This window comes from Cyphellophora attinorum (genome assembly GCF_001299255.1).
Source record: "Cyphellophora attinorum strain CBS 131958 chromosome Unknown Contig5, whole genome shotgun sequence".
Taxonomy (NCBI): Eukaryota; Fungi; Ascomycota; class Eurotiomycetes; order Chaetothyriales; family Cyphellophoraceae; genus Cyphellophora; species Cyphellophora attinorum.
The window spans coordinates 461,134-483,399 of record NW_017253233.1 but is presented as its reverse complement, the minus strand read 5'-3'; the positions used below and the strand labels follow the sequence as shown (position 1 = coordinate 483,399).

Genomic DNA, 22,266 nt, shown 5'->3' with positions numbered 1-22,266 from the left:
GTCCAGAATGATCAAAATCGCAATACAGATCAGATCGTGCACGAGGTCGGCGATTGATGTCAAGACAGCCAATGAGGCACCTGAAGCAAGTGTGAAACGCATCCAGGATCTCGCACGAGCATCTTGGCACTACAGTGTGTTTCGTGTGGCGAAGTGGGAGAGAAGCAAGATTGTCTGTGTTTCGGTGCGCCTCACTTGTTTCCCACTGGGATGAATCTCGGAAAGCCATGGTCTTCTGTTTGTGCGGACGTTGGGCATCAATGGCTTTCGGATGATTGGGGTTGAATAGTTCCTCCTCGGTCGGCGGTCGGCGCCGGGCTTTCGCAGAACTTGGTCCTTCTTCAGCACGTGCTGGTAAATCCGTTGTTGCACTCGAACACCATTCGCGACGCCTCATAGACACAGGCAAAGCCTCAAAAGCTCAGCACCGGGCTTCAAGCAGACACCGTATCATATATCCAGCATTTTCGTTTCGAAGAAATGCGATGTCTTCTGAATCCGAGAAACTCAAAATGCTGATCCCTGACGGCCATGGTTTCAGGGGGTCTGTGGCGCCATCAGCGGGACGAACCAGATACGAGAATTGATCTCTCGCTTACAGCGCCCAGCAGAGGCTATTCCTACTATCATGTTCGGAACCATATCCCGCAAGGCGGCGCCCCCTGATAGAACTCCATTGCTGCCTCTTTTGGAACTTTGCTGGCTGTGCTCCTTCAACATGTCGGAAGAGTGTGGGCTGGAGCTGCAGAAGGACTGCAGGAGGTGGGAATAGCGTCCGATAATTTGACGCAAGTATTCTGCGCCGGGGCCGTGCCGTCGCGTAGCCTGTGTGAGTTCAGGGCGATCGAAACGTTGCGCTCAGACCATTTGGTGCCATATGCAGTGGATGGTTTACCCCGGTTCGGATTGACTTGCGGTCTTTCCTTCTTTCTACCACCACGATCTGCTCAGTGCAGGCTCTCTACATGTCATTGACTTTGCGACACAACCGCTGTGACCGTATTTCCTCAAGCCGGCATGAGCGGCGGTGATGTCGCCCTCGTCGTTCTATCAGTATTTCTAGCGTCCTTCAGTCTCGTCTTCGTTGCGGCGCGATGTGCGGCCCGGTGGGGCATCAGGAAAGAGTATGGAGTGGTTGACGGATTCGTTGTACTTGCGCTGTGTTGTGCGATAACACATGCGGCATTGTTCATCGTTGGTACGGACATTCTTGCACGGCGTTGTGCTCGTGCTGACAAACCGTAGAGTTTTCGAGGGACAAGACGAACACAGACGGCCTTGATGTCTCAGGGTTGCGGATTGTATGGATCGCCAATCTTGTAGCAAACCTTGGGCTTCCCATCGCGAAGATTGCGATCCTGCTCACCTATCTTGACTTCTTCATCTGGCCCAAGCACCAGTCTGCATCACGAATCTTGCTGGCTGGCGTCGCTTCATACGGTACAGCAGCGGTTGTGGTGTCAATTTTGACTTGTGTTCCGGTCCAGTCGTTCTGTCCATGCCGGAACAGGACCAGTGCATCAATGTTCGAGCCTTCGCGCTGATAACGTCAGCTTGGGACCTGTTCACAAATATTGCCATCTTAGCTTTACCGATGATGGCGGTGGTGAGATGGGCTCAGCCTAGGGGCGAGAAGCTCGCCTTCACGGGACTCTACACGCTGGGTTTCGTTGCGATCGTGATGAGCGTCATTCGATTGTGGCGTTCGGACGAAGGTGATCCGATGTCGCCGATCAGCGACAACACTGCGCTGTGGTTCGGCATAGACACTCAGCTGAATGTGATCATCTGGTGTGCAAGCTTACCGTCTCTGGGTGCATTGCTCGATCGATTCTTCCCCGGGTGTCTGGCGAGTTGGTCATCGGCACCTGGCAGAAGAGTCAGTCACCATCGGGCTTGGTTGAAGATTCCTGGACGAGAGTCTCCCCATCCGCCTACAGAATTGAGACCACCGACGGCATTATCGAGACGGCCCAGTGCTCATTCTACAGCCGATTCAGCCAAGTCAGCGGCTTCGGATGCTCCCTCTATGGCCAGCGTTACAACGAACAATAGAGGCAGTGCTCATCCAGGAGCGTTGGTGATCATACCAGAGGATATTGAGGACACTTCGAAACCACTGCCTTCGCGATCTTGGAAGAGAGGCTCGAGGACTTCAAGGGTGTCGAAAGTGTCCAAGAGCTCGAAGTCATCGAGGGGAGGAAACAGTCTCGTGTAACGAAATAATGATCTTGATTGGCAAGCGTGCATAGGATAGATACCCAGGGATACATAGGTCGCATATTGGTTGTTGTACAGATACTTCAAGAGATACTCTTTTGTTGGTGCGCATGTTCGCACAGCAGTGACGACTTCACGTTCCTGCCGCATACGAGTCCAACGGGTGCCAGGAATGCACTCCTCAGCATGGCAAGCGCGAGACTTACCTCGGTGATGAGATCGGTGCTTGAAAGACCTTGGTGTCTTTAGTGCGCGGATCACAGTGATCCGTGGACACAAGTACTGGGTGTTTTGCAACTCATCTAAAGGAGACCAGGCCTGGATGCTGCTCATCGTAGCTTTCTAGGTTTGGGAGGGCGCTGGCAGCTGACATTCTGTCGCTGGTCAAGTCGATGGGCTCAGATGAGCCTCACTTGAGCGTTGAGTAATGAGCGAAATATAGCGAGAACTCTTAGCCAGGGAGGGCACTGTAGAACCATTGACAACTGCAGATTATGCTGCAAATTGCAGGAAACGTCCGGCTCTTGCTCTTGCTCCTACAAATTTCTTGTCGGCGAACCTTCCCGAAAGAAACCACTTTGACCGCTTTCGGACCACGCGACGCGTGCCGAAATTCGACGCGTTTTTGACCCCTCGAGCCGCTCAAACCTGGCTTATGCCCTCCATCACTGCTGTTAGCACACATCCATCAGTGATTGAACTCTGATCTGAGAATATGAGGTGAGTTTGGGCGAATATGTGATGCCCGAAGTCCCTCAGCTAAACGTCCTGTGCAGTTCTCCCCTAAGACCCAGCATGTCCGCTGGCAACCGCGGCACCAGCAATACGTCGCATCGCAAGCGTGTGCGCGCTGACGACGACGACGATATGCTATCTTCATCGCCTGGTCAGTATAGCGAGATCCGTCATTGGGGGCAAATACTGACCATGTACAGCCCTCCCCTCGTCGCCGCCGCTTCTTCCAACCAACGAGAATGATGACGACGATCTCGACGCGGAAGACGACTTGATTGGCGACATCGATGATGCAGATGAGATGGCTGAGGATGAAGACGGCATTGATCTGTTCGGCGACAACTTCATGCGTGATTACAGACCAGATCAAGACAACACGTATCAAGGACGAATGATTGACGATGATGGCGAATATGAAGAGATCAACGAAGCTGATCGTCGCCAACTAGAAGCTCGCATGAATAAGCGCGATCGAGAACTTGCCCAAAGACGACGAATGCCGGCTGCTTTCCTGCAGGATGAAGATGAGGATGCAGGCATTGATCTCACCAAACAACCGCGCCGCCGGAGGCACGCCTATGATGAAGACCAGGACGATATGGATCTGGATGACAATATCATGGAAGAAGAGCTTTCTCTCGAGACACTGCAGGATGTTAAAGCAACAAACATCACCGAGTGGGTGACATTGCCTCCAGTGTCTCGCACGATCAATCGCGAATTCAAGGCCTTTCTCACCGAGTACATCGATGCCCAAGGCATGTCAGTCTACGGCACGCGCATTCGAACTTTGGGTGAGGTGAACTCGGAATCTCTCGAGGTGTCATACGAGCATTTGTCCTCCACAAAAGCAATTCTGGCCTACTTTGTGGCCAACGCGCCTACCGAAGTCCTCAAGATCTTTGATCAGGCTGCGTTCGAGATCGTCAAGCTTCACTATCCAAATTATGACCAGATTCATCCGGAGGTACACGTACGCATTGCGGAGCTGCCTGTACACTACACTCTGCGCCAGCTGCGACAGTCGCATCTCAATTGTTTGGTGCGCGTATCTGGTGTAGTGACGAGGAGAACAGGAGTATTCCCACAACTGCAAATGGTCCGCTTCACCTGTGAGAAGTGCAACATCACCCTCGGACCGTATGCTCAGGATTCTACCTCGACGGAGGTCAAGCTCACATTTTGCTCGAACTGCCAATCTCGTGGCCCGTTCAAGGTCAATACTGAGCAGACTGTGTATCGGAACTATCAGAAATTGACCCTGCAAGAATCCCCGGGAACGGTGCCGGCTGGTCGACTGCCGCGTCATCGCGAAGTTGTGCTTCTAGCAGATCTCATTGATGCAGCAAAACCAGGCGAAGAAGTCGAAATCACTGCTATATACCGCAATAATTACAGCGGACAGCTCAACAACAAGAATGGCTTTCCAGTGTTTGCAACGATGCTTGAGGCAAACAACATTATCAAGACCCACGACCAGCTGGCTGGTTTCAGGTTGACAGAGGAGGATGAGCGGCAAATTCGGGCCCTGTCAAGAGATCCTGGGGTCATTGAGAAAATCGTCGACTCAATAGCGCCATCAATCTACGGTCACAAGGACATCAAGACGGCAGTTGCTCTCTCGCTCTTTGGCGGCGTCAGCAAAGTGGCGCAAGGCAAGATGAACATCCGTGGCGACATCAATGTCCTCCTACTTGGTGATCCTGGAACGGCGAAATCTCAGGTGCTGAAGTATGTGGAGAAGACGGCACATCGCGCAGTCTTCGCTACAGGCCAGGGTGCCAGCGCTGTCGGTCTGACGGCTTCTGTACGAAGAGATCCTCTCACATCAGAATGGACTCTGGAGGGTGGTGCCCTTGTGCTGGCAGATCAAGCACCTGCCTCATTGATGAATTCGATAAGATGAACGACCAGGACCGTACATCTATTCACGAAGCCATGGAGCAGCAGACGATCTCAATCAGCAAAGCCGGCATCGTGACAACTCTTCAGGCTCGATGTGCTGTCGTTGCTGCTGCAAACCCGATCGGCGGTCGTTACAACAGCACAATCCCGTTCAGTCAAAACGTCGAGCTTACCGAACCTATCTTGTCTCGTTTCGACATCCTGTGTGTGGTGCGAGATACAGTAGACCCCAACGAAGACGAGCGTCTGGCAAACTTTGTTGTCAACAGCCACGGCAGAGCGCACCCCAATAAGCTGAGCGTCGATGGAGGCGACACTGCCGCCCTCGAAGGCGAAGAGAACACAGTCAACAATGGTGAGCCCAAGAAGGAAGGCGCCATTCCTCAGGAGCTACTTCGGAAATACATCCTGTTCGCACGCGAGAAGTGTCGTCCGAAGCTGTACCAAGTCGACCAAGACAAAGTGGCCCGCTTGTTCTCCGACATGAGAAGAGAATCTCTTGCCACTGGAGCATACCCCATCACTGTCCGTCATCTCGAGGCCATACTGCGGATTGCAGAGTCGTTCGCGAAGATGCGACTGTCTGATTTCTGCTCAGGCCATGACATTGACCGGGCGATTGCTGTCACTGTAGACTCATTCGTGGGCAGCCAGAAGGTCAGTGCGAAGAAGGCGCTCGCACGAGCTTTCGCTAAGTAAGATACCCCTTGAGTTGCCTCTAACAACGGATTACTGACTATGTTCAGATACACTCTGAAACGACCAGAGAAGTCTCAGCAACGTCGCGCTGCACCTGCAGCAAATACTGTCGGCACAGTGTCTGCTTGATGTTGAAATCTGAATAGATGATGTGCCACGGAGTCCATGCATTTGACGAGGAGGGATACCTTAGCGGACCATTTAGCTACCAGGCGTTTCTGTACATCATGCGCTGTGTGCCAGGAGTCGCACTTCATTATGGCTTCATGTCTTAGACCATATCGCCCGACAATGATTGTCGTCTTATTCATGGCCATTCGGCATCGGGGCGATCGATCGAGGTCCCCTCGCTTATCTTCGTAGCCCCCGGGCGCCCCCTGTCCAGCCGATCGATCTGAACGCGTCGCGCCCCTTCACGCGATTTTCTCGAATACGCGCCAACGAATAGACGTCATCAACCGCCAAATTCAGGTACCGCGAGCACTGGCCTCGAGTCCTCGTGCCGGCTTGCACCTGTTCTCTGGAAATTGTTGCGTACCGTCGCTGAGCTAGTACGTGGGCGCTGTCGGCCACATAATTTCTGTGGTTGCGCATCTGGTGAACGTGTAGTAATTCATTGCTGTGTTCGTAAACGAACATGTCCTCGCCCGAAATGTCGCCGCAAACTGCAACAACCACTACTACCACAGAGCCCGCCTCAGCAGTCTCAACACCACCATCCTCGCCACCAGCAGACGACCAGAACGACGACGGCGACTACAAAGATGAACCTAAAGATGGCGTCGTCAAAGAAGAAAACAAAATGGCTGTGGACATCGAGGACGACGACGAGATGGACCACAAATCCCGCGCCCTGACCAACCTTCTCAAGACCAGCTCCGTCTTCGTAGCCATCATGGCAGACAAAATGAAGGAGCAGCAGAAGAAAAGCGCCGAAGATGCGAAGCGGGCTGCTGCGAAAAGGAAACGAGACGAGGAGCAGGCGGACAAGGAGAAGGGACCTGTCCGCAAGTCTGCGCGTGTTGGTGCCGAGGAGGCAGCAGATGATGAGAAGGAGAACGGCGAGGGGAAGAAGAAGAAGATGCCGACTCGAGGTCGAGGGCGACCGGCAGCCAATAAGGCGCAGGACAAGAAGAAGAACATCATGGACTACATGAAGAACGAGGACATCAACACAGAAGAGGGCCCATCCGTACAGGAAGCGCTAGCAGACGAGGCCGACAAGTACGAAGGCGAAGGCCTGGGCGCACAAACCGACCTCGTCGCCACAGAACAGCCAGCTCTCATCACTGGTGGGAAGATGAAGCACTACCAGCTGGAAGGTCTTGAGTGGCTGAAGTCCCTGTGGATGAATGGTCTCTGTGGCATCCTGGCAGACGAGATGGGCCTGGGCAAAACGCTGCAGGCTCTGTCCATGATCGCGTTCTTCAAAGACAACAACATCTCCGGCCCATTCCTGATCGCAGCGCCACTCAGCACCGTCAGGAATTGGATCGAGGAGTTTAAGTTCTGGGCGCCGGGCATCAAGACAGTGCTATATCACGGCAGCAAGGACGAGCGGGAGAAGATCCGGCGGAAGCAGATGAAGATGAATGAGCAGTCCAAGTTTGAGTTTCCCGTCGTGGTGACGAGCTACGAGATAGTGATGAACGACAAGAAGTTTCTGGCGAACTATCAGTGGCGGTACATCATTGTGGATGAAGGACACAGGTTGAAGAACATGAGTTGTCGGCTGATCAAGGAGTTGATGAGCTATAATTCGGCAAATCGGCTGTTGTTGACTGGCACTCCGCTGCAAAACAACATTGCGGAACTGTGGAGTTTGCTTCACTTCTTGCTGCCGGAGGTGTTCAATGATTTGGATAGTTTCGAGCGGTGGTTTGACTTCACCGAGGTTTTGGAGGATAAGGAAGGAGAAGACGGCGGCAAAGGAAGTAAGCGGAAGACCAGTCTCGTGTCGACTATGCATGCCATTTTGAAACCGTTCTTGCTGAGAAGAGTCAAGACGGACGTTGAGTCCAGCTTGCCAAAGAAGAGAGAGTACATTCTGTACGCGCCATTGACGGCGGAGCAGAAAGATCTGTATAGGGAGATTCTGGCAGGAACGTCAAGAGCGTATCTCGAGGAGAAGGCCGTAGAGAGGATCGAATCACGCCAGGCCTCCAGGCCTGCAAGCCTGAAGAGGAAGGCCAATGGATCTGGAAGGACCACGCCAGCAAAGTCTCTGAAGTCGACGAGACACTCAACGCCTATGTCTGAAGCCTCGGTGGGATCCGTAAGGCGAGGCAGGAAGTCGAATCGAAACAGCACGTATCGCGAAATCACCGATGGCGAATTTAACAAGAAGCTTCGTGCTCTGGAGAAGGCGAATGATGATGAGGAGATCGACATCAATAATGCCAGCGACGACGAAACTCCACAGCTATCTTCGTCCGAAGAATACGAACAGCAGCGTGCCCACACATTGAAACTGGCAAAGAAAGAAATCTCCTCCAAAAAGCTCCAGAACCCGATAATGCAAGCCCGCCTGGCCTGCAACAGCCCGCACAACTTCTACTGGCCCTTCGGCCCCCAACTCGCGGCTGGCGAGGACGACCAGGAAGACATGTATGAGGACAACTACACCGAAGTCGACGAGTCTCTCATCACCGCATCCGGCAAGATGCTCCTCCTCGATACCTTACTCCCACGCCTCTTCAAACTCGGCCACAAGGTCCTCATCTTCTCGCAGTTTAAGACCACCCTCGACATCCTCTCCGCTTATGCCTCAGATCTCCGAGGCTGGAAAACGTGTCGTATCGATGGGTCCATCGCACAGGACGAGCGGTACGAGCAGATCACGGCATTCAACACGGACAAGTCCTACCAGCTCTTCCTCTTGAGCACTCGCGCTGGCGGACAGGGCATCAATCTGACAGCCGCAGACACTGTGGTCCTGTTCGACTCAGACTGGAACCCACAGCAAGACTTACAAGCCATGGACCGCGCTCACCGGATCGGGCAGACTCGGCCTGTGATTGTTTACCGCCTCGCTACACGTGGCACAGTAGAAGAGAGTCTATTGCTAAAAGCAGATGGCAAGCGGCGCCTCGAGAAACTCGTCATCCAGAAAGGCAAGTTCAAAAGCTTGTTCGATGGAGTCGATGGCGCAAGCAAGAAACTTTCAGCCACGGAAGCGGACGCTCTGAAGGGCCTGCTGAATACTGACGGCGGGCAGGAATGGGAGAAGTATGACATCGCAGATGACAAGGCTGGGGGAAAGCTACTGACAGAGAAGGAGCTGGCGATCTTGACGGATAGGAGCGACAAGGCGTACGAGCGCGCTGAGAAGGGTCTGGATGCTGGGTTGAAGGGCAAGGAAGAGGGTGGAGCGAAATTCACAGTTGCGTTGACGAGGAGAGATGGTGCGTTGGAGGAGCTGACTACGAAGAGCGGGACTCGTACCTAGGATATCAAGTGCACCTTGAGGCAACTAGGGACTCCTGCTCGTTCGGTAGACTCGATAGCTGAGAAGGATCATTTGAATTTGTAGTCCTACGAATTTCTTCAGCACAACACCACCATCAAGCTTTTCAACCAACACAAAGTCACCAACACTCGGCTGCTGAAATGCTTCCGACAACAGTCACCGATCAACCCGTCATCAGCGGCCCCGGCGTCTTAACAGGAACCAACCCCTTCGCCTCCTCCAACTCGGGCCCCAACACCAACCCACCCGGCTGCAAATCCCTCACCAACACCGGCACCATCATGAACGTAATCCCCGAATGCCCAATGACTGTCACCACAAACGGCGGCGCGAACAGCTTCCTCGCCTCCGCCTTTCCCCAGCTTCTCCTCGATACCCTTAGTCCTTAGCGCCGCCGCCTTCACGATCGCGGGAATCCAGTGACAAGCCGGTGTAGCGTAGAACACCATGATCTTCTGGCTGGTGTGTGTGAGCAGGTCCCACATGGCGGTGTCTTCTTTGATGATGGTGCCAAGGTTTCTGTTGCGGAGGATCTGGTTGGCGGCTTCGACTTCTTCGGCGGTCCAGGACTCATCTGGGATATTGGAGTTGGGGTTATTGCGGTCGAGGGCCTTTACGGTGAGTTTGTGCGCGGCTATGAGCGCGCGTCTGGCGGCTGGAAGGTCTTTGGTGGAGGCATTCTTGAATTGCAGTTCGGCGATAGCGGCTGGATCTGTTGGTTTGAGCATCATTTGTGTGAGGGATCTGTAGTCGTGTAGACTGAGGACACAAGAGTAGGTGCCGACAGTAGGACACAAATACGGCTACTGAGATGACGTTTCTGCGACTCTGGAAAGGATTGAGACTCTCAGACAGCACATCTCATGCAAGTCCCCGAGACATCGGTCGTGATCGCAACGCATCCGTTGCCGACCAGACCGCCACGTAGACCTCAAAGCTCTTGATTGGCCAGGTCGGCCAGAGACACGGACGCGTGCCAGGTCAGTAGAGCGACATTATGGAGAGATGGTCTGGCGATGCGAAGACCACGCGACAGTTGTCAGCGTACCTGAGCCAGGATAAGGCGGTGCAAAATCTCGAGAAGGTGTGCCATTGTGGAAGGGTATTCATATTCGTGAAATCATAGAAGCGTCCAGTATGCATCATAGAGAATCTCCCGGTCGGGTAGCGTTATGGTACCTGGGCTGGCTCTACACGGCCATCACGCGATAGATTGGGTATTCGTCTCCCTCCTCCACGGGCACAAGGTTGAACGCCACTAAGCTGTCGATATTCTCCGGCTCCAGCGCAATGAACGCCAGCGCAGCATTCTTCTGTCTCGTGCTAACCATAAAGCTGCCTGCCGGAAGCTCAACTTCCTTGTTGACAGTCTCCGTCGTCACAGTCAACAACACCGTACCCTCATAGTATCCGGAATCGAATTCGGCAGAGGTGATGTTCAGAGCCTCGACCTCGCCTCGGAATGTATTGGTCAAAGTCTGTACCTCCAGTCCATACACTCGAAGACGCTCTGCGACATCTGGCCAAGCTTTGGGGATCAAGTACGCCTCCGGCCGTGCCCTGGTCAAGTTTGCGTTGACCGGTGTGGTCACAGTGAAGTTGATAGGAACTTGCACCACACTGCCATTCGATTTGTCCACGAACGAGTACTCCCGCTCGATCTTGTCGCTGTAGTCAGTAATAACGATCTCATCCTGACTGGAAATGAAGTCTTCGATGCCGCTTTCTATAGTGTCGAATACTTGCTCCGCTTGGTCGGCTGCCGTCTGAATGATGGCTTCAGCCATAGTCAGCCCGGCATATGTGCGGCGGGCAAATTCTTGGTCGGCGATGCCGATGCCGCGCATCTCGCACAAGAACGTGATGCATTGCGTCAGGCCCATGGCGTTGCGACCGATCTTGCCATCGCTTCCCGCCTCGTCGAAGAGAATCGGGGAACCAGGTGTGGAGTTGGTGTTTCCAGTCACGTATGGCTCCCACCTCAGATCATTACCTTCCATGGCAGAGGCGATGTTCGTGGCAAAGACCTCTTCTGACATACGACGAATATCTGGGTGGATATTCAGATTCTTCGCAGCGCTGAAAAGCCCATCGCTGGCGTGATTGTAGTTGCCACCGTAAGTTGAACTGGCACCATATTCGTGCATATCTACGGCCACGTGAGGCGCGAAGCTGTTCAAAAGTTGCTTCAGATCCCTCGTCTGCTGCCTCGCCAGCTTGATGTGGTCTCGGTTTGGATCAAAATTCGTTGCCAGCGTTCGCTGGAAGTATGCCACACCATCTGGGTTGTAGCGTGGCAGAATCATGATGTCGACCTTTTCCAGCAGAGAGGCCGTCCAGGTTTGATTTGCGTCCATCTTACCCAGGAGAGCTAACAGAGACTGGTCGCCTGCGGGCTCGTTGCCATGCACGGCTCCTTGCAGATACACTCTGACCTTACTAGAGCCGTTGATGGCTGTTGTTGATTGCGTGTTGGATTCAGAGAGGTACACGTACGGGAACGAGTGGCCTTCTTCTGACTGGAAGTCTGCATAAGCAAAACTCATCCATTCGTTCCTCGAAGCCAGACTTTGCAGATAGTACTCTGGACAAAGTCAGCAATCGTCCTGGAAATTTTCACTGCAACTCACCCAGCTCATACTGATCTGTTGGTCCAGAGCTCCCATTCGCAAATCTCTCCGGTATGGACTCGGGCTTCTGAAAAGCTGGAGCCAGGAGCATCACATTGGGATCTGGAAACGCCGACGCAATCACTGCAGTGTCCCTTCTCACAGGAACATGGTTATTCCCGTATTTGACAGCCTCAACCGACGTCAGGCTCACGAGCAGTAAAGCACGAAGCAGTAGCGCCATAGCTTACGTAGAAGATCCAATGCAGTCTCTGCAGCTGGTGCAGAGTTTGTGCTTCCTCGACAATGCCAGCATAGGAGGCGCCATGTCTGATATACTTGGGCGGCTTGTTCGGCATTCCGCCGTTCGTTGCAACACGGCTAAGTGATCATCGTCATAGTATAGGCCGTGGCTCGGAGGGAACGACGATAGTGAGCCATGGCACGCGGAACGGTTCTTGGGCCACTATCTTTACCTGCCTCTTAAGCACAAGCTTGCCGTGGCATTCTGATAGACAAGCCTTTGAGCCGACGATGAGAGGTCGTGCAGTGGTTCTCTCCGCTCTCCAGGGGCTTGGCGTGGGCTCGGTAAGACTTGCGTCTCAGGCCTTGGGCAAGACGAAGCGAGAGAGCTCTCCATCGTCCTCGATCCTGAACATATCTGGTCCGCATCCTGCTCGAAGAGCGACATGTACGCAAGCTTGGTCAGTCGCGATATAAGATTCTCCTGATGCGTCGATGATGAGTTACCAGTGGTGGTTCTGGAAGGGAGGAACGCACTAGCAAGGCGACGTGACGCAAGACTTGATGGCAGGCTGCTAGAGGTATTCGCCAGTCCTGGGAAGATTTTTCTTGTCGAGATTGTTCTTGTCGTCGGGGCTGTCATTTTCACTGATCCTAGCAGACATGGTGGGCTACAACGATAAGAAGTTGTTGCTGACGCCACGGAGCTACTGAGCTTAAGGCATGAACGTTTGTTGCTGAAGAGAATAGAAGAGCTCCGGTCACGACAGCCCACAACAAGGTGATGTCGAATGAGTGGCTACTGCGCAGGGCGTTCTTGCCATGGCCTGGGCTTCGCTGCTCCTGACTTCGGGTTCATCCTTCCTCGTCCTGGGCCAAGGAGGAGCCGCTCAGCTTTCCAAAGTTCGCTGGACAAATCTTTGCTTCTGCTTCCTGGCAACCGTACTACAGCAGCGAATCCACCGTGAGTGACGGCGGCTGAACGCTATTCCCACCGAGGCTTCCGCTCCGTCCACGAAGGATTCAAATTGCTGGCGTACTACGCTCCTCGCGGTGTGGAGCATGCCTTCCTGATCGGGAGCACATAATCCTTGGCAAAGAGCTGTATTACAAATCTGGTAGGCTATGGCCTGGGGTCCACGAACTACCTAACATGCACTACTGGATCATGGGATGATTCTGTCTATCCGGATGCAGCAGCACATCCAAAGACCTGTCGGCAGACACCATGGCACGTCGACTCAAGTTCATCGCGGTCTCAAAGCCTGCGGAACACGGGTCGAGTGGATCGCGCGGGTCGATTCAGTCACACATCATGCGTCAGGTACACGCGGATAGGCGACGCCTGCAGATGCAGGAACACCAGAGAAAAACGAAGCGGGAGATGGCAGTGCAGGACTTAGAGCTGCTAAGGTCATATCTTTCGGGTCCAAGCAGTGTCATCGCTGGGTCCAGAGACCCTTTCTCGGCCTTCGCCAGGCCGTTGTCGTCCGGAGAATACTTTCTGCTTCATCACTGTATGTGTCTCGATGAGTGATACCACCTCCTTCGTCCCGAACCAGGGTCTGTCTCATGCAGGGAACAAGCTCGAGCGCCAGGCCTGTAGATCTAACATGCTCACAGACATCCAATTTGTCGTGCCGGCTCAGATCGGCCACTGTGCTCTTTTCGAGCATCCAGGAGATCATAAGGCGACAATCATGCGAGAATGGGTCAGCCTTGCGATCACGGATGATGCTTTAATGGCTGCTGCCGTCTTCTTGAGCACCTGTCGCTGGATTCTGCTACAGCGGCCAGGACATTTGGTGGTGACCCGCCTGGCTTTGCAATACAAAAGTACTTGCCTCCGATCTCTCCGCCTCGAGGTCGGCGGGCGGGCTTCAGTGGTCAAACAAAGTACTGTTGCAAAAGCCATAGCACTGGCAATCGATGAGGTGAGACTTCCGTGCGTTATAGACGAATAGCTAATGGTGTCTGGCCTAGGCCGACAACTGCACAAACGGTCCAGCCCGACAGCACCTGCACGGCGTGATCGCCATGGTCCGGGCCAGTGGTGGCGCCCACAATATCGGTCTGACTGGCTTCTGCGCCGTATGTATGACAGATTTGCAACCTCATTGGGTCTCTCAACGGAGGCAGACGTGGATGTATGCACCGCACAAGGCGTCTTCCGACTCCACGCCAAGCCATATACCTTCCCAATCGGGCAAGACAAGCAAGCGATGGATCTTTCTATCACCGAGGCTTCGCATTCCACCTGGCCGGGCCGTTGGTTACAGGACGCTGTACACTGATCCATCGGACTGATTTCAAAGCAAAGCATGCGTCAAGCTCAGGGCTCAATACAAAAGGAAGGCTGCCACCAGGACCGGGCTCAGATCCCCACCCTCATCAGTGCTTCGTTCACGTTCAGACGTCTACAAACCGTGGGTTGCTCTAACAGACCACAACAAACATGGCTAACACAATCAAACCTGGCTCTTGGATACTAGTGACAGGTGCCAGTGGTTTCCTGGCCTCTCACATCGTCCTGCAGTTCCTTGAGCGCGGGTATCGAGTCCGAGGCACAGTTCGGAACATCGACCAAGCTTCCTGGCTCCTCGAAGGTCGTTTCAAGACCTATGCAACTGATGGCAATCTCGAACTAGTATCTGTGCCCGACATGGGCGCTGACGATGCATTCGATGCAGCCGTAAGAGGCGTTGCAGCTGTCTTACACACCGCCTATATCACCAATATCGTACCAGACCCCAATAAGGTCATCACTCCATTGGTGGCGAGCGTACGATCAATCATGGGAGCCGCAAGAAAGGAGCCATTGGTCCAAAAAGTGGTCTTCACTAGTAGCGCGATCGTCACTTCTCCTTTGAAGCCAGACGTCGACAATGGAGTCATAGGCAGGGACTCCTGGAACGATGCTGCTCTCGACGCAGCTTGGGCACCGCCTCCCTACGGTATCTCGCATGCCATGGCCAACTATCCCGCCAGCAAGGTTGCTGAGGAAAAGGAAGCTTGGAAGCTTGCTAAAGAGAACACTCTACCGTTCAGCATCAATGTTGTGTCTCCTGCGGGGATGATTGGAGAGCCGCTTGACAAGAAGCACATAGAGGGCCAGGCCAACTGGATCGTCCACGCTTACAGAGGTAATAAGATGAGGATGGATCCTCTGCCTGCATGTAAGGATACCCGTTCCTAACTTCCTGCCTGCGCTGAGACCGGGACACTGGCTGACTCTCGATAGCATACTACGCTGATGTCAAAGACATTGCCTTGATTCACGTCGCGGCCGTCCTCGATCCCGAGATCAAAAACGCAAGACTGCAGAGCTGGGGCCTCAGTACACATTGGAACGATATCTTGGCTCTACTGCGCGAATTTCGCCCCGAGAGGAAATTCGTGGACGATTATCCCGAGCGAACTGAGATTCGAGTTTCGGTCGACCAGTCAGATGCACTTGCTATCCTGAAGAAGTGGGGTGGACAAAGTGAGTGGACGCCATTGAGGGACTCTGTTCAAGTGAGCATCGATACTCCTTGGTTAGAGAACTGAACGACCCTCGAGAAAGACCGTGTTTACACAAGGCTCTAGGATTATTATTATACTACACCACATATCATCCAGTATTCTCTCTCAGATGAATCTGCGTTCACGGCTCATAATGCTCGGAGGCCAGCGGCTGCGGTGCTGGTCAGTAGTTGTGTCAGTTTTCGGCGACCCTGTAAGCTCCTCCTCGTGCCCTGCTTCAACATCGGGACTGTTCCCTGACGGTTGCTCCACCCCGCGATGCAGAGTGTCCGCTTGCTTCTGCGCCTCCTCCTCCATCTGCTTCAGCCTCTTTCGATAAAGTGTCTCTTGGTCTCGCCATCGCTGCTCCCAGGTGTCTTCCGTCTTGAAGATCGCCCTTTCGATTCTGGCTTCTACTGTTCTCTCGTTTTCCTCAAGCTGGTCCTTCATATGCTCAAGCTGTTGCTGCAGATCTTCTATTGTGAAGCGCATCTCTCTGAATTGCTGTCTGTATACATGGTCTTTCTCGTCGAGTTGCTGTTTCAGTACGGAGATCTCACGGTCTTTGGTCTGAGAGTCTTTTCGGTGCTCTCTATCGAGTCTTCGCATCATCCCAGAGTAATGAAGCGAGATGTCGTTTTCGGTATCCATTTGCGGTGGCCTTGAGTCCTCTTCACTGTCATCATCGTCGTGGGAATCAAGCTGGACGGCAGATCGACTCAGCATTAATGGTGGGAAGGCAGTGAACGCTCGGCGGCCTACCGGTCGCGAGTCGCGTGGCTCATCGGATTTATCTGCAAGAAGGCTGGGCTCTAGTATAGGCCCAGCAGACTGCGATCGGTGCCGCCCTGGAGGCGCTCCCAGTGAATGACGCCCGGACGTGTCAAGCGACGGCAACCGAACCCCGTTGCGCCGTCGTAAGGGAGGCGAGCGAGCAAAGTCGTCTGCACGCGAGACTCTCGTGCTCCTGGGAACCACGTTCAGGACTTCGATGCCCGACTTGTATGAAGGATGTCTATCTGGGACTTCATCATCGACTGCAAGTGCGGTCTGAGGACGCGATTGATCGAATTCGAGCGTTGGGGTGGCGAGCTCAAAGAAAGCTCTGGTGGTGCGTATAGCTGTGTCAGGACTTCTAGACGGCGACTGTTGTCGCGGCGTGGTGAAGCCTCCAACACCGGATCCAGAATCATCGTCCTCATCTCCGGATAATACAAATGCCGCATCTAGGGATTCACCTGACCCAGTCTGGACCGAGAACACGCTGGCAGACGGGGACACAGCCGGCAGTAATGGCGAAGTCGTTGATTGTGACTCAATGGCATAGATCGTCGAGTATGGTGGAGGGGCCGAGTCCGTGACCCTGGAGCCGTCACGAGCAATCCGAAAGAATTGACCTCCGATAACAAGATCGATACTTCTGCTATCTTCGTTGAAGGTGCTGTTTGTGAACTTGGTTGACACAGATACAAGCGACGAGGCTCTGCTATGCCGGTTGACTCTGTTCAGTCGCGAGTTGGCGAGGTCCCGGATGAATTGTGGTACTTCATGGGATAGCGGACCGGTGTTTCCAGCATTCCTGGCGGTGTCCGCAACTCTTGTCGTCTCGCTTGTTACGCTCGGCTGCTGAGACGCCGCTGTGTCTGTCACCGTAGTGCGCATCGCGTTAAGCCTACTCTGCCAAGACTAGAATGGTATACGTGTCACTCCATGGCTCCAGGCAACGTGAGGTAGCAAAGCATGCATTTTCTTCGCAATCAATCGAGGACACTGAGACGCGTTCGGGCACAAGTCCTATATGATGAATTTCGTGGTAGTGTGAAACAGGCCGGCATGATATCGATGCCAGGGATCCCAGGCAACCGCGAATAATGGCGCATATGCAGTGCTTTGGGGGGCGCAGCAGCCCTATTGGTGGGCGCGTTAAGGACAGCTGTTACACCTTACCATCCGTGGACGTTAAACCTTTCGCAACATTAGGTCATGCTTGTTCACAGACCTGTTGAATCACAAAATCATCCTTAGGCTCCTGAGACATCGAGAAACTGTTAAGAGAGAAAACGAGGTTGCCTTCTGATCGACGCCCGCTCTTGGCAATATCGACAAACGTTCCGGGCGCCTTCCCAGACCATCTAATCATCGGTCATCCGAACGGTGCATACCCATCGCAAGATTGATTCCTACGAAGGCAGCCATCACTATTGCACAGATAGAAAAGGTGTTGATTGTCGGTCCGCCCGCATCGTCAATCGCACACGATCCTGAGTCCGCCAGGCGGCGCAGTTGATCACGATGTCGATAAATTGGGTCATGTTAAATCCAACAGGGGACTTCGTTAAGCTTCCGAATGAGAGACCAGTATCAACTGCTCAACGTATCGGATTCTCACTCACTACACCAAGGGCGTATCCCGCACAGAACCCTCTAAACATTCAATCTAGCACAGGATCGATTCATCTCACAAATCAGCGAATAGTCTACATCCCTGAAAAGCCTAGTCCTGAGTTCAGATCATTCTCGGCATCACTGCTCAACCTTCATGACACCCACATCTCGTTCCCTTGGTTCGGTCCAAACATGTGGATGGCACTCGTCGAACCAGTACCCGGCGGCAACATTCCCCAGTCGCATCATATCGAGCTCAAACTTACGTTCAAGGAGGGTGGCGCGCCGGACTATCACAGCAGCTTCGAGCGCATCAAGGAACGTCTGCAGCAAGCGGTGGAGAGTGCAAGGGAGTCGAATTTGACGTCAGGACGACAAGATGGACTTAGCGGTGTGAATATGGACGCTGTACATCTCGATGAGCTACCATCCTACGAGAACTCAGGCAACGACCAGATGGCACCTGTTAACGCTGTGAGTGCTGAAGAGGCGGCCGCCGAGACTGCTGCCGCCGAGGCTCGTTGGGCTGAGCAAGCACGACCGTCCGAAACAATTTCGTCACAACCAGAACCACGTCCTGTGGCGGCGACCACGAGTGATGGTCCACCAGGGTACGAGGAAGCGCAGCAGCAGAGTCTAGTGGATGAGGTCAACCGGAGACTTGCGGATCATCCGAGTTCGTGACCGCGGAATGGAGTAAGGAGATCGTTATAAGTACAGCGCACTCTACAGATATGCCGCATGATTTAATGGATACAATATTCTGATTCCGTCAAGATCCCAATAGAATACAATTCAGGAACGGCCAGAACGAGCACGTCGGATCACACAAAGATGTATTGGGTATGTTTTGCACCATCACAGTCGAGCTACTCCACCAAACGTTTCGACCAATCGTAGCCGTCTCAAATGAAGCTCGATTTTATGATCCGCAAAGTGCAGCATTTCATCCCCCAGGCTCTTGATCATTCTTGCATTCACACCTCGTGACAACCTCCTCTCGCTTCTGCGTTGTTCCTGCGCCCTACGTCACATCTCGCAGGAGCTTCCCGGACCACCTCTCACCCTTCCCTTTCCCCATCACATCCGACACGATGGGCATCACAGACTACTTCTCCGAGCTCTACGACTCGGTAGTAGACGCTTTCACGACGGAAGCGCACGCCGAGGCGCCGCAAGAGGACGGTGACAGCGAGGAGGGCGATAAGGGAGAGGACGACAGCGAGGACAAGGAAGAGGGCGACAAGGAGGAGTCTGAGGATTCGGGTGACAAAGAAGAGGGCGAGGGCGACGACGCTGGTGGTGAGGAAGAGGAAGAGGAGGAAGAAGAGGAAGAGGAAGAGTAAGTCACACTGCCTTTCCTCGTGATGTGTGGGAGCTTGCAGAGGCTGCAAAGTCTGTGGAGCATGCCGTGGCCCCATGAGCAGACCATGAAACTGGCCCTCGAGGTCTGCGGCTGCAGGGCCAGCCGGCTTCTAATTACAAGCCGCCTCAAGAGACCGAGCTCGAGCTCCAAGCGCACACCCGCTGACAAACATGTCTACAGAGAAGTCGAGGACATCAAACCTAAGCTAGAAGAAGAATGCGCGAAGTCAGCGCAGTGCATCGGCTATAAGCACCACTACGACGAGTGTGTCGAGCGCGTCACCGGCAAGATAGACAGTGGCGAGAAGGCAGATGAGGACTGTGTCGAAGAATGTATGTCAAGACCATCAGTAGATTGCGAGTCTAGCGCTAACCAGTGTCATCAGTTTTCCATCTCACGCACTGCGCAAGCCAATGTGCGGCACCGAAGCTCTTCAAGCTCCTCAAGTAGAGACTACACAACCATCGAAGCCATGCAAGGCGAACGACATAAGCGTCGAGAGACTCGCATAGACGAGAAGCGGTATACCGAAAACCTCGCCCTCCGTCGAAGGAATGAGCAACCAGAGAACCAGTTCTCGTCGAGGAGAATCAGCCTGCTCTGCACATCGGTGCTTTGAAGATGGGCGCAGCTAGACAGCTTCCAGGTCCGGCTGAGCGCTCGCATGCACTATCTGTACAGCAATGAAAGAAAGCGACGTCATCAAGTTTCCAATTCGCGTAGATTCAGCTTCTTCGCGAGCTCGTATTGAGATCGCAACCAATGACGGGTGGCAATCGCCGGCGCAATGCTACACGGGAGGCGCGGTCAGCTAGCCACACCTATGACCACCCACGACACCTCTGATCAGATCCTCAAACTCCCACTCCCTCTCAACCTCTCCTGATCCTCCTCTCCATCCTCGACCCGCACCTCACCACTACCCGCCCCTTCGCGATCAACTTCCCACCTCCTTCTCCTGACCTTGTCCCCGCGCCCAAACAAGCCCAGACATACCGGCAACGGCGCCACTGCCACAGCAATCACAGCCTGAAAGATCAATGCCCGCTGCATGTTGTCCTCTGGCCCCCCTATGCCACCCTTTAATTTATCCATAATGACAATGAAAATGCCACCCAACAATTGCCCGCCACACCAACACAGACTACTCCCCAACTCCGGTCCCAACGGGTAGTGCATCTCCACCAAGAACTCCAGCGCCACAGGCACCAGCCCAAAGCTCGCTGCTCCAAGCGCAGCGCACACCACGAACACAAACGCTAGACTCTTCGTCGGCGGCGCGAAGATGAGCACCACGTACGCAATCGCAATCAACGGCACGCAAATGCGGATCATTGTGAGGTAAGCGTGTGTACGGTCGATGATGGGCGAAGAGACGGCAGCAGTGAGCAGGCCGACAACGATGAGGATCGCGCCCGCGATGCCGGCGTTGTCTTCGGAGAAGGAGTAGGGTTCGAGGATCTGGTTGATGAGCGAGGAGAAGGCATTGAAAAAGCCGACGTAGACCGTGAAGGGGAGGAAGATGAGGTAGAATTCGAGGGAGTGGGTTAGGGTGTGGAGGTCTTTGAGTAACGAAGACTTTGAGTTAAGTGGATTGCCGTTGCTGTCCTCGTTCGGGTAGGGGCCTGTGATGTGCGAGGTGGAGGCGGAGGCGGCGGAGGGTGGTGTTGGTGGTTGGCCGGGCACGAAGAGTGAGAACGCGGAAACGGAGGCGGAGATGATGGCGACGAAGCCGACTAGGCGGGAGATGTGGTGGGGTTGTTCTACCAGAAGGGTGAGATGAGTTGGCCGATGGCTGCGCCGAAGGGGTTGGCGAGCGAGACGAGGGCCGTAGCTGCGGTACGTCCGGATGGAGTGAACCAGAGGTTGGAGTACGATGTGGCTGAGGAAAGGGCGAAGGGCTGCGCAACACCGATCACCATTTGCCCCAGCATCATAACGCCGAGTTGGTGGGAGGCTGTGCCACCATATTTGATGCCGTTGCCGACAAGGGTGAGGACTGCCGCGGCCATAATAGACAATTTCGGGCCATGTCGATGAAGCGTCCAGGATGTGAACGGTGTCGCGACCACGAAAGCGAACAAGAATGCAGTAGAAGCCCAATTGATGTTGGTTTCGCTGGTGCTAAAGTACGTCGCTGCGGAGGACGACACTGCCGCAAAGGTAATCCAGTCCCATGAAATGACGATGTTGAGCAGAGCGAGTTGAACCAGTCCAAGCCAGCGACGTTTGTAGACGCGGTACTCAACGGTCGAAGCAGTGGTTAATCGCGATAGTGTGCGATCAAGTGGTGGTAGTCGGTCGTGTGACTCCCTTTGCGCTGGCGGGGAAGCTCCATTGCGGTCAACTGCAGCATGAGAACTGCTGCTCGTCGCACTCTCGCGCTCGTTGACTTTGGGAGTCTTTGAGAACATGGCGAAATCGTCCGTCGCGTCACATACTGCGTCGATATCAGGAGTATCCTGTGGAAGTTGTTGATAGCGAACGGCGAGCCGAGGTTCTCTGCTTGACTTGTTATACATGTGTTCTTATCAAGGCCATGATGGCGCGCGGTCTATCTCCTGGTTACCGAAGCTCGCTAAGCTTGAGACGTGCATGAGGGTAAGTTGCGACAGGAGATCGAGTAATGTAACGGTGCTTCCAAGGATGGCGGCGCGGGATTCTCGTCTACTAGTACCGGGAGCAACCGGCACTTCCTTACCTCAGCAGTGGTGGCCTCGAGACTCGAGCAGCAGATCTCGATGACCTGTGCTGGAGGAGCAGCTAAGTGCTAGTTCTTATGACCGGCAAAATACGCGTATACAGGCGTGTCAACTTCGCTGAGGTCTCGAGGTGGTCAAGCGGCATTCATATGGTTCACTATCCTGCACAATGTCCGCTGTAGGAGAAGCACTCGAAGGCCAAGCACTTGTCGAATCGCTGTCAAGCTTGCTCGGCTTGATCCGTGACACGCCCAAATGCACCTAATGGCAGCCCTGGCAATGCCCATTTCCGGCGCACATTCCAGACCTGGCTCAGGAGCGGCAGCGGCAGCAGCAGGCCTGGCACGCGCGAATTACGTGTTGAGATTGGCCCCAAGCACAACCCCAGTCTTTGGCGGCTGCGTTCAGGGACAACCACCACTCATCAAG

At 54.0% G+C, this 22,266-nt stretch overlaps 11 protein-coding genes across 11 annotated transcripts; 7 read left to right on the top strand and 4 right to left on the bottom strand.

Moving 5' to 3' along the window:
• Positions 1–1,017: 1,017 nt before the first annotated feature.
• Positions 1,018–2,218, top strand: AB675_6835 (uncharacterized protein; the record flags this gene model as incomplete). Its single annotated transcript, XM_018147156.1, has 3 exons — positions 1,018–1,198; positions 1,246–1,440; positions 1,554–2,218. 3 exons carry the CDS (start codon positions 1,018–1,020, stop codon positions 2,216–2,218), a joined length of 1,041 nt encoding a protein of 346 aa, XP_018003306.1.
• Positions 2,219–3,015: 797 nt separating this feature from the next.
• AB675_6834 (DNA replication licensing factor mcm2) lies at positions 3,016–4,861 on the top strand (the record flags this gene model as incomplete). Its single annotated transcript, XM_018147155.1, has 2 exons — positions 3,016–3,106; positions 3,156–4,861. 2 exons carry the CDS (start codon positions 3,016–3,018, stop codon positions 4,859–4,861), a joined length of 1,797 nt encoding a protein of 598 aa, XP_018003235.1.
• Positions 4,862–4,893: 32 nt separating this feature from the next.
• AB675_6833 (DNA replication licensing factor MCM2) lies at positions 4,894–5,688 on the top strand (the record flags this gene model as incomplete). Its single annotated transcript, XM_018147154.1, has 2 exons — positions 4,894–5,555; positions 5,607–5,688. The coding sequence occupies 2 exons, from the start codon at positions 4,894–4,896 to the stop codon at positions 5,686–5,688; spliced, it is 744 nt and encodes a 247-aa protein (XP_018003435.1).
• Positions 5,689–6,196: 508 nt separating this feature from the next.
• Positions 6,197–9,007, top strand: AB675_6832 (Lymphoid-specific helicase; the record flags this gene model as incomplete). Its single annotated transcript, XM_018147153.1, has 1 exon — positions 6,197–9,007. The coding sequence occupies one exon, from the start codon at positions 6,197–6,199 to the stop codon at positions 9,005–9,007; it is 2,811 nt and encodes a 936-aa protein (XP_018003365.1).
• A 212-nt stretch (positions 9,008–9,219) lies between these two features.
• Positions 9,220–9,756, bottom strand: AB675_6831 (uncharacterized protein; the record flags this gene model as incomplete). Its single annotated transcript, XM_018147152.1, has 1 exon — positions 9,220–9,756. The coding sequence occupies one exon, from the start codon at positions 9,754–9,756 to the stop codon at positions 9,220–9,222; it is 537 nt and encodes a 178-aa protein (XP_018003559.1).
• A 462-nt stretch (positions 9,757–10,218) lies between these two features.
• AB675_6830 (Carboxypeptidase 2) lies at positions 10,219–11,996 on the bottom strand (the record flags this gene model as incomplete). Its single annotated transcript, XM_018147151.1, has 3 exons — positions 10,219–11,612; positions 11,659–11,830; positions 11,889–11,996. The coding sequence occupies 3 exons, from the start codon at positions 11,994–11,996 to the stop codon at positions 10,219–10,221; spliced, it is 1,674 nt and encodes a 557-aa protein (XP_018003498.1).
• Positions 11,997–14,335: 2,339 nt separating this feature from the next.
• Positions 14,336–15,429, top strand: AB675_6829 (Aldehyde 2; the record flags this gene model as incomplete). Its single annotated transcript, XM_018147149.1, has 2 exons — positions 14,336–15,056; positions 15,122–15,429. 2 exons carry the CDS (start codon positions 14,336–14,338, stop codon positions 15,427–15,429), a joined length of 1,029 nt encoding a protein of 342 aa, XP_018003354.1.
• Positions 15,430–15,510: 81 nt separating this feature from the next.
• Positions 15,511–17,046, bottom strand: AB675_6828 (uncharacterized protein; the record flags this gene model as incomplete). The annotated part of the gene is made up of 1 exon (XM_018147148.1): positions 15,511–17,046. The coding sequence occupies one exon, from the start codon at positions 17,044–17,046 to the stop codon at positions 15,511–15,513; it is 1,536 nt and encodes a 511-aa protein (XP_018003145.1).
• Positions 17,047–17,676: 630 nt separating this feature from the next.
• AB675_6827 (uncharacterized protein) lies at positions 17,677–18,453 on the top strand (the record flags this gene model as incomplete). The annotated part of the gene is made up of 1 exon (XM_018147147.1): positions 17,677–18,453. The coding sequence occupies one exon, from the start codon at positions 17,677–17,679 to the stop codon at positions 18,451–18,453; it is 777 nt and encodes a 258-aa protein (XP_018003153.1).
• Positions 18,454–18,863: 410 nt separating this feature from the next.
• AB675_6826 (uncharacterized protein) lies at positions 18,864–19,754 on the top strand (the record flags this gene model as incomplete). The annotated part of the gene is made up of 3 exons (XM_018147146.1): positions 18,864–19,111; positions 19,316–19,467; positions 19,546–19,754. 3 exons carry the CDS (start codon positions 18,864–18,866, stop codon positions 19,752–19,754), a joined length of 609 nt encoding a protein of 202 aa, XP_018003484.1.
• Positions 19,755–19,981: 227 nt separating this feature from the next.
• Positions 19,982–21,549, bottom strand: AB675_6825 (Major facilitator superfamily domain-containing protein 7; the record flags this gene model as incomplete). Its single annotated transcript, XM_018147145.1, has 2 exons — positions 19,982–20,898; positions 20,979–21,549. 2 exons carry the CDS (start codon positions 21,547–21,549, stop codon positions 19,982–19,984), a joined length of 1,488 nt encoding a protein of 495 aa, XP_018003544.1.
• Positions 21,550–22,266: the final 717 nt, after the last annotated feature.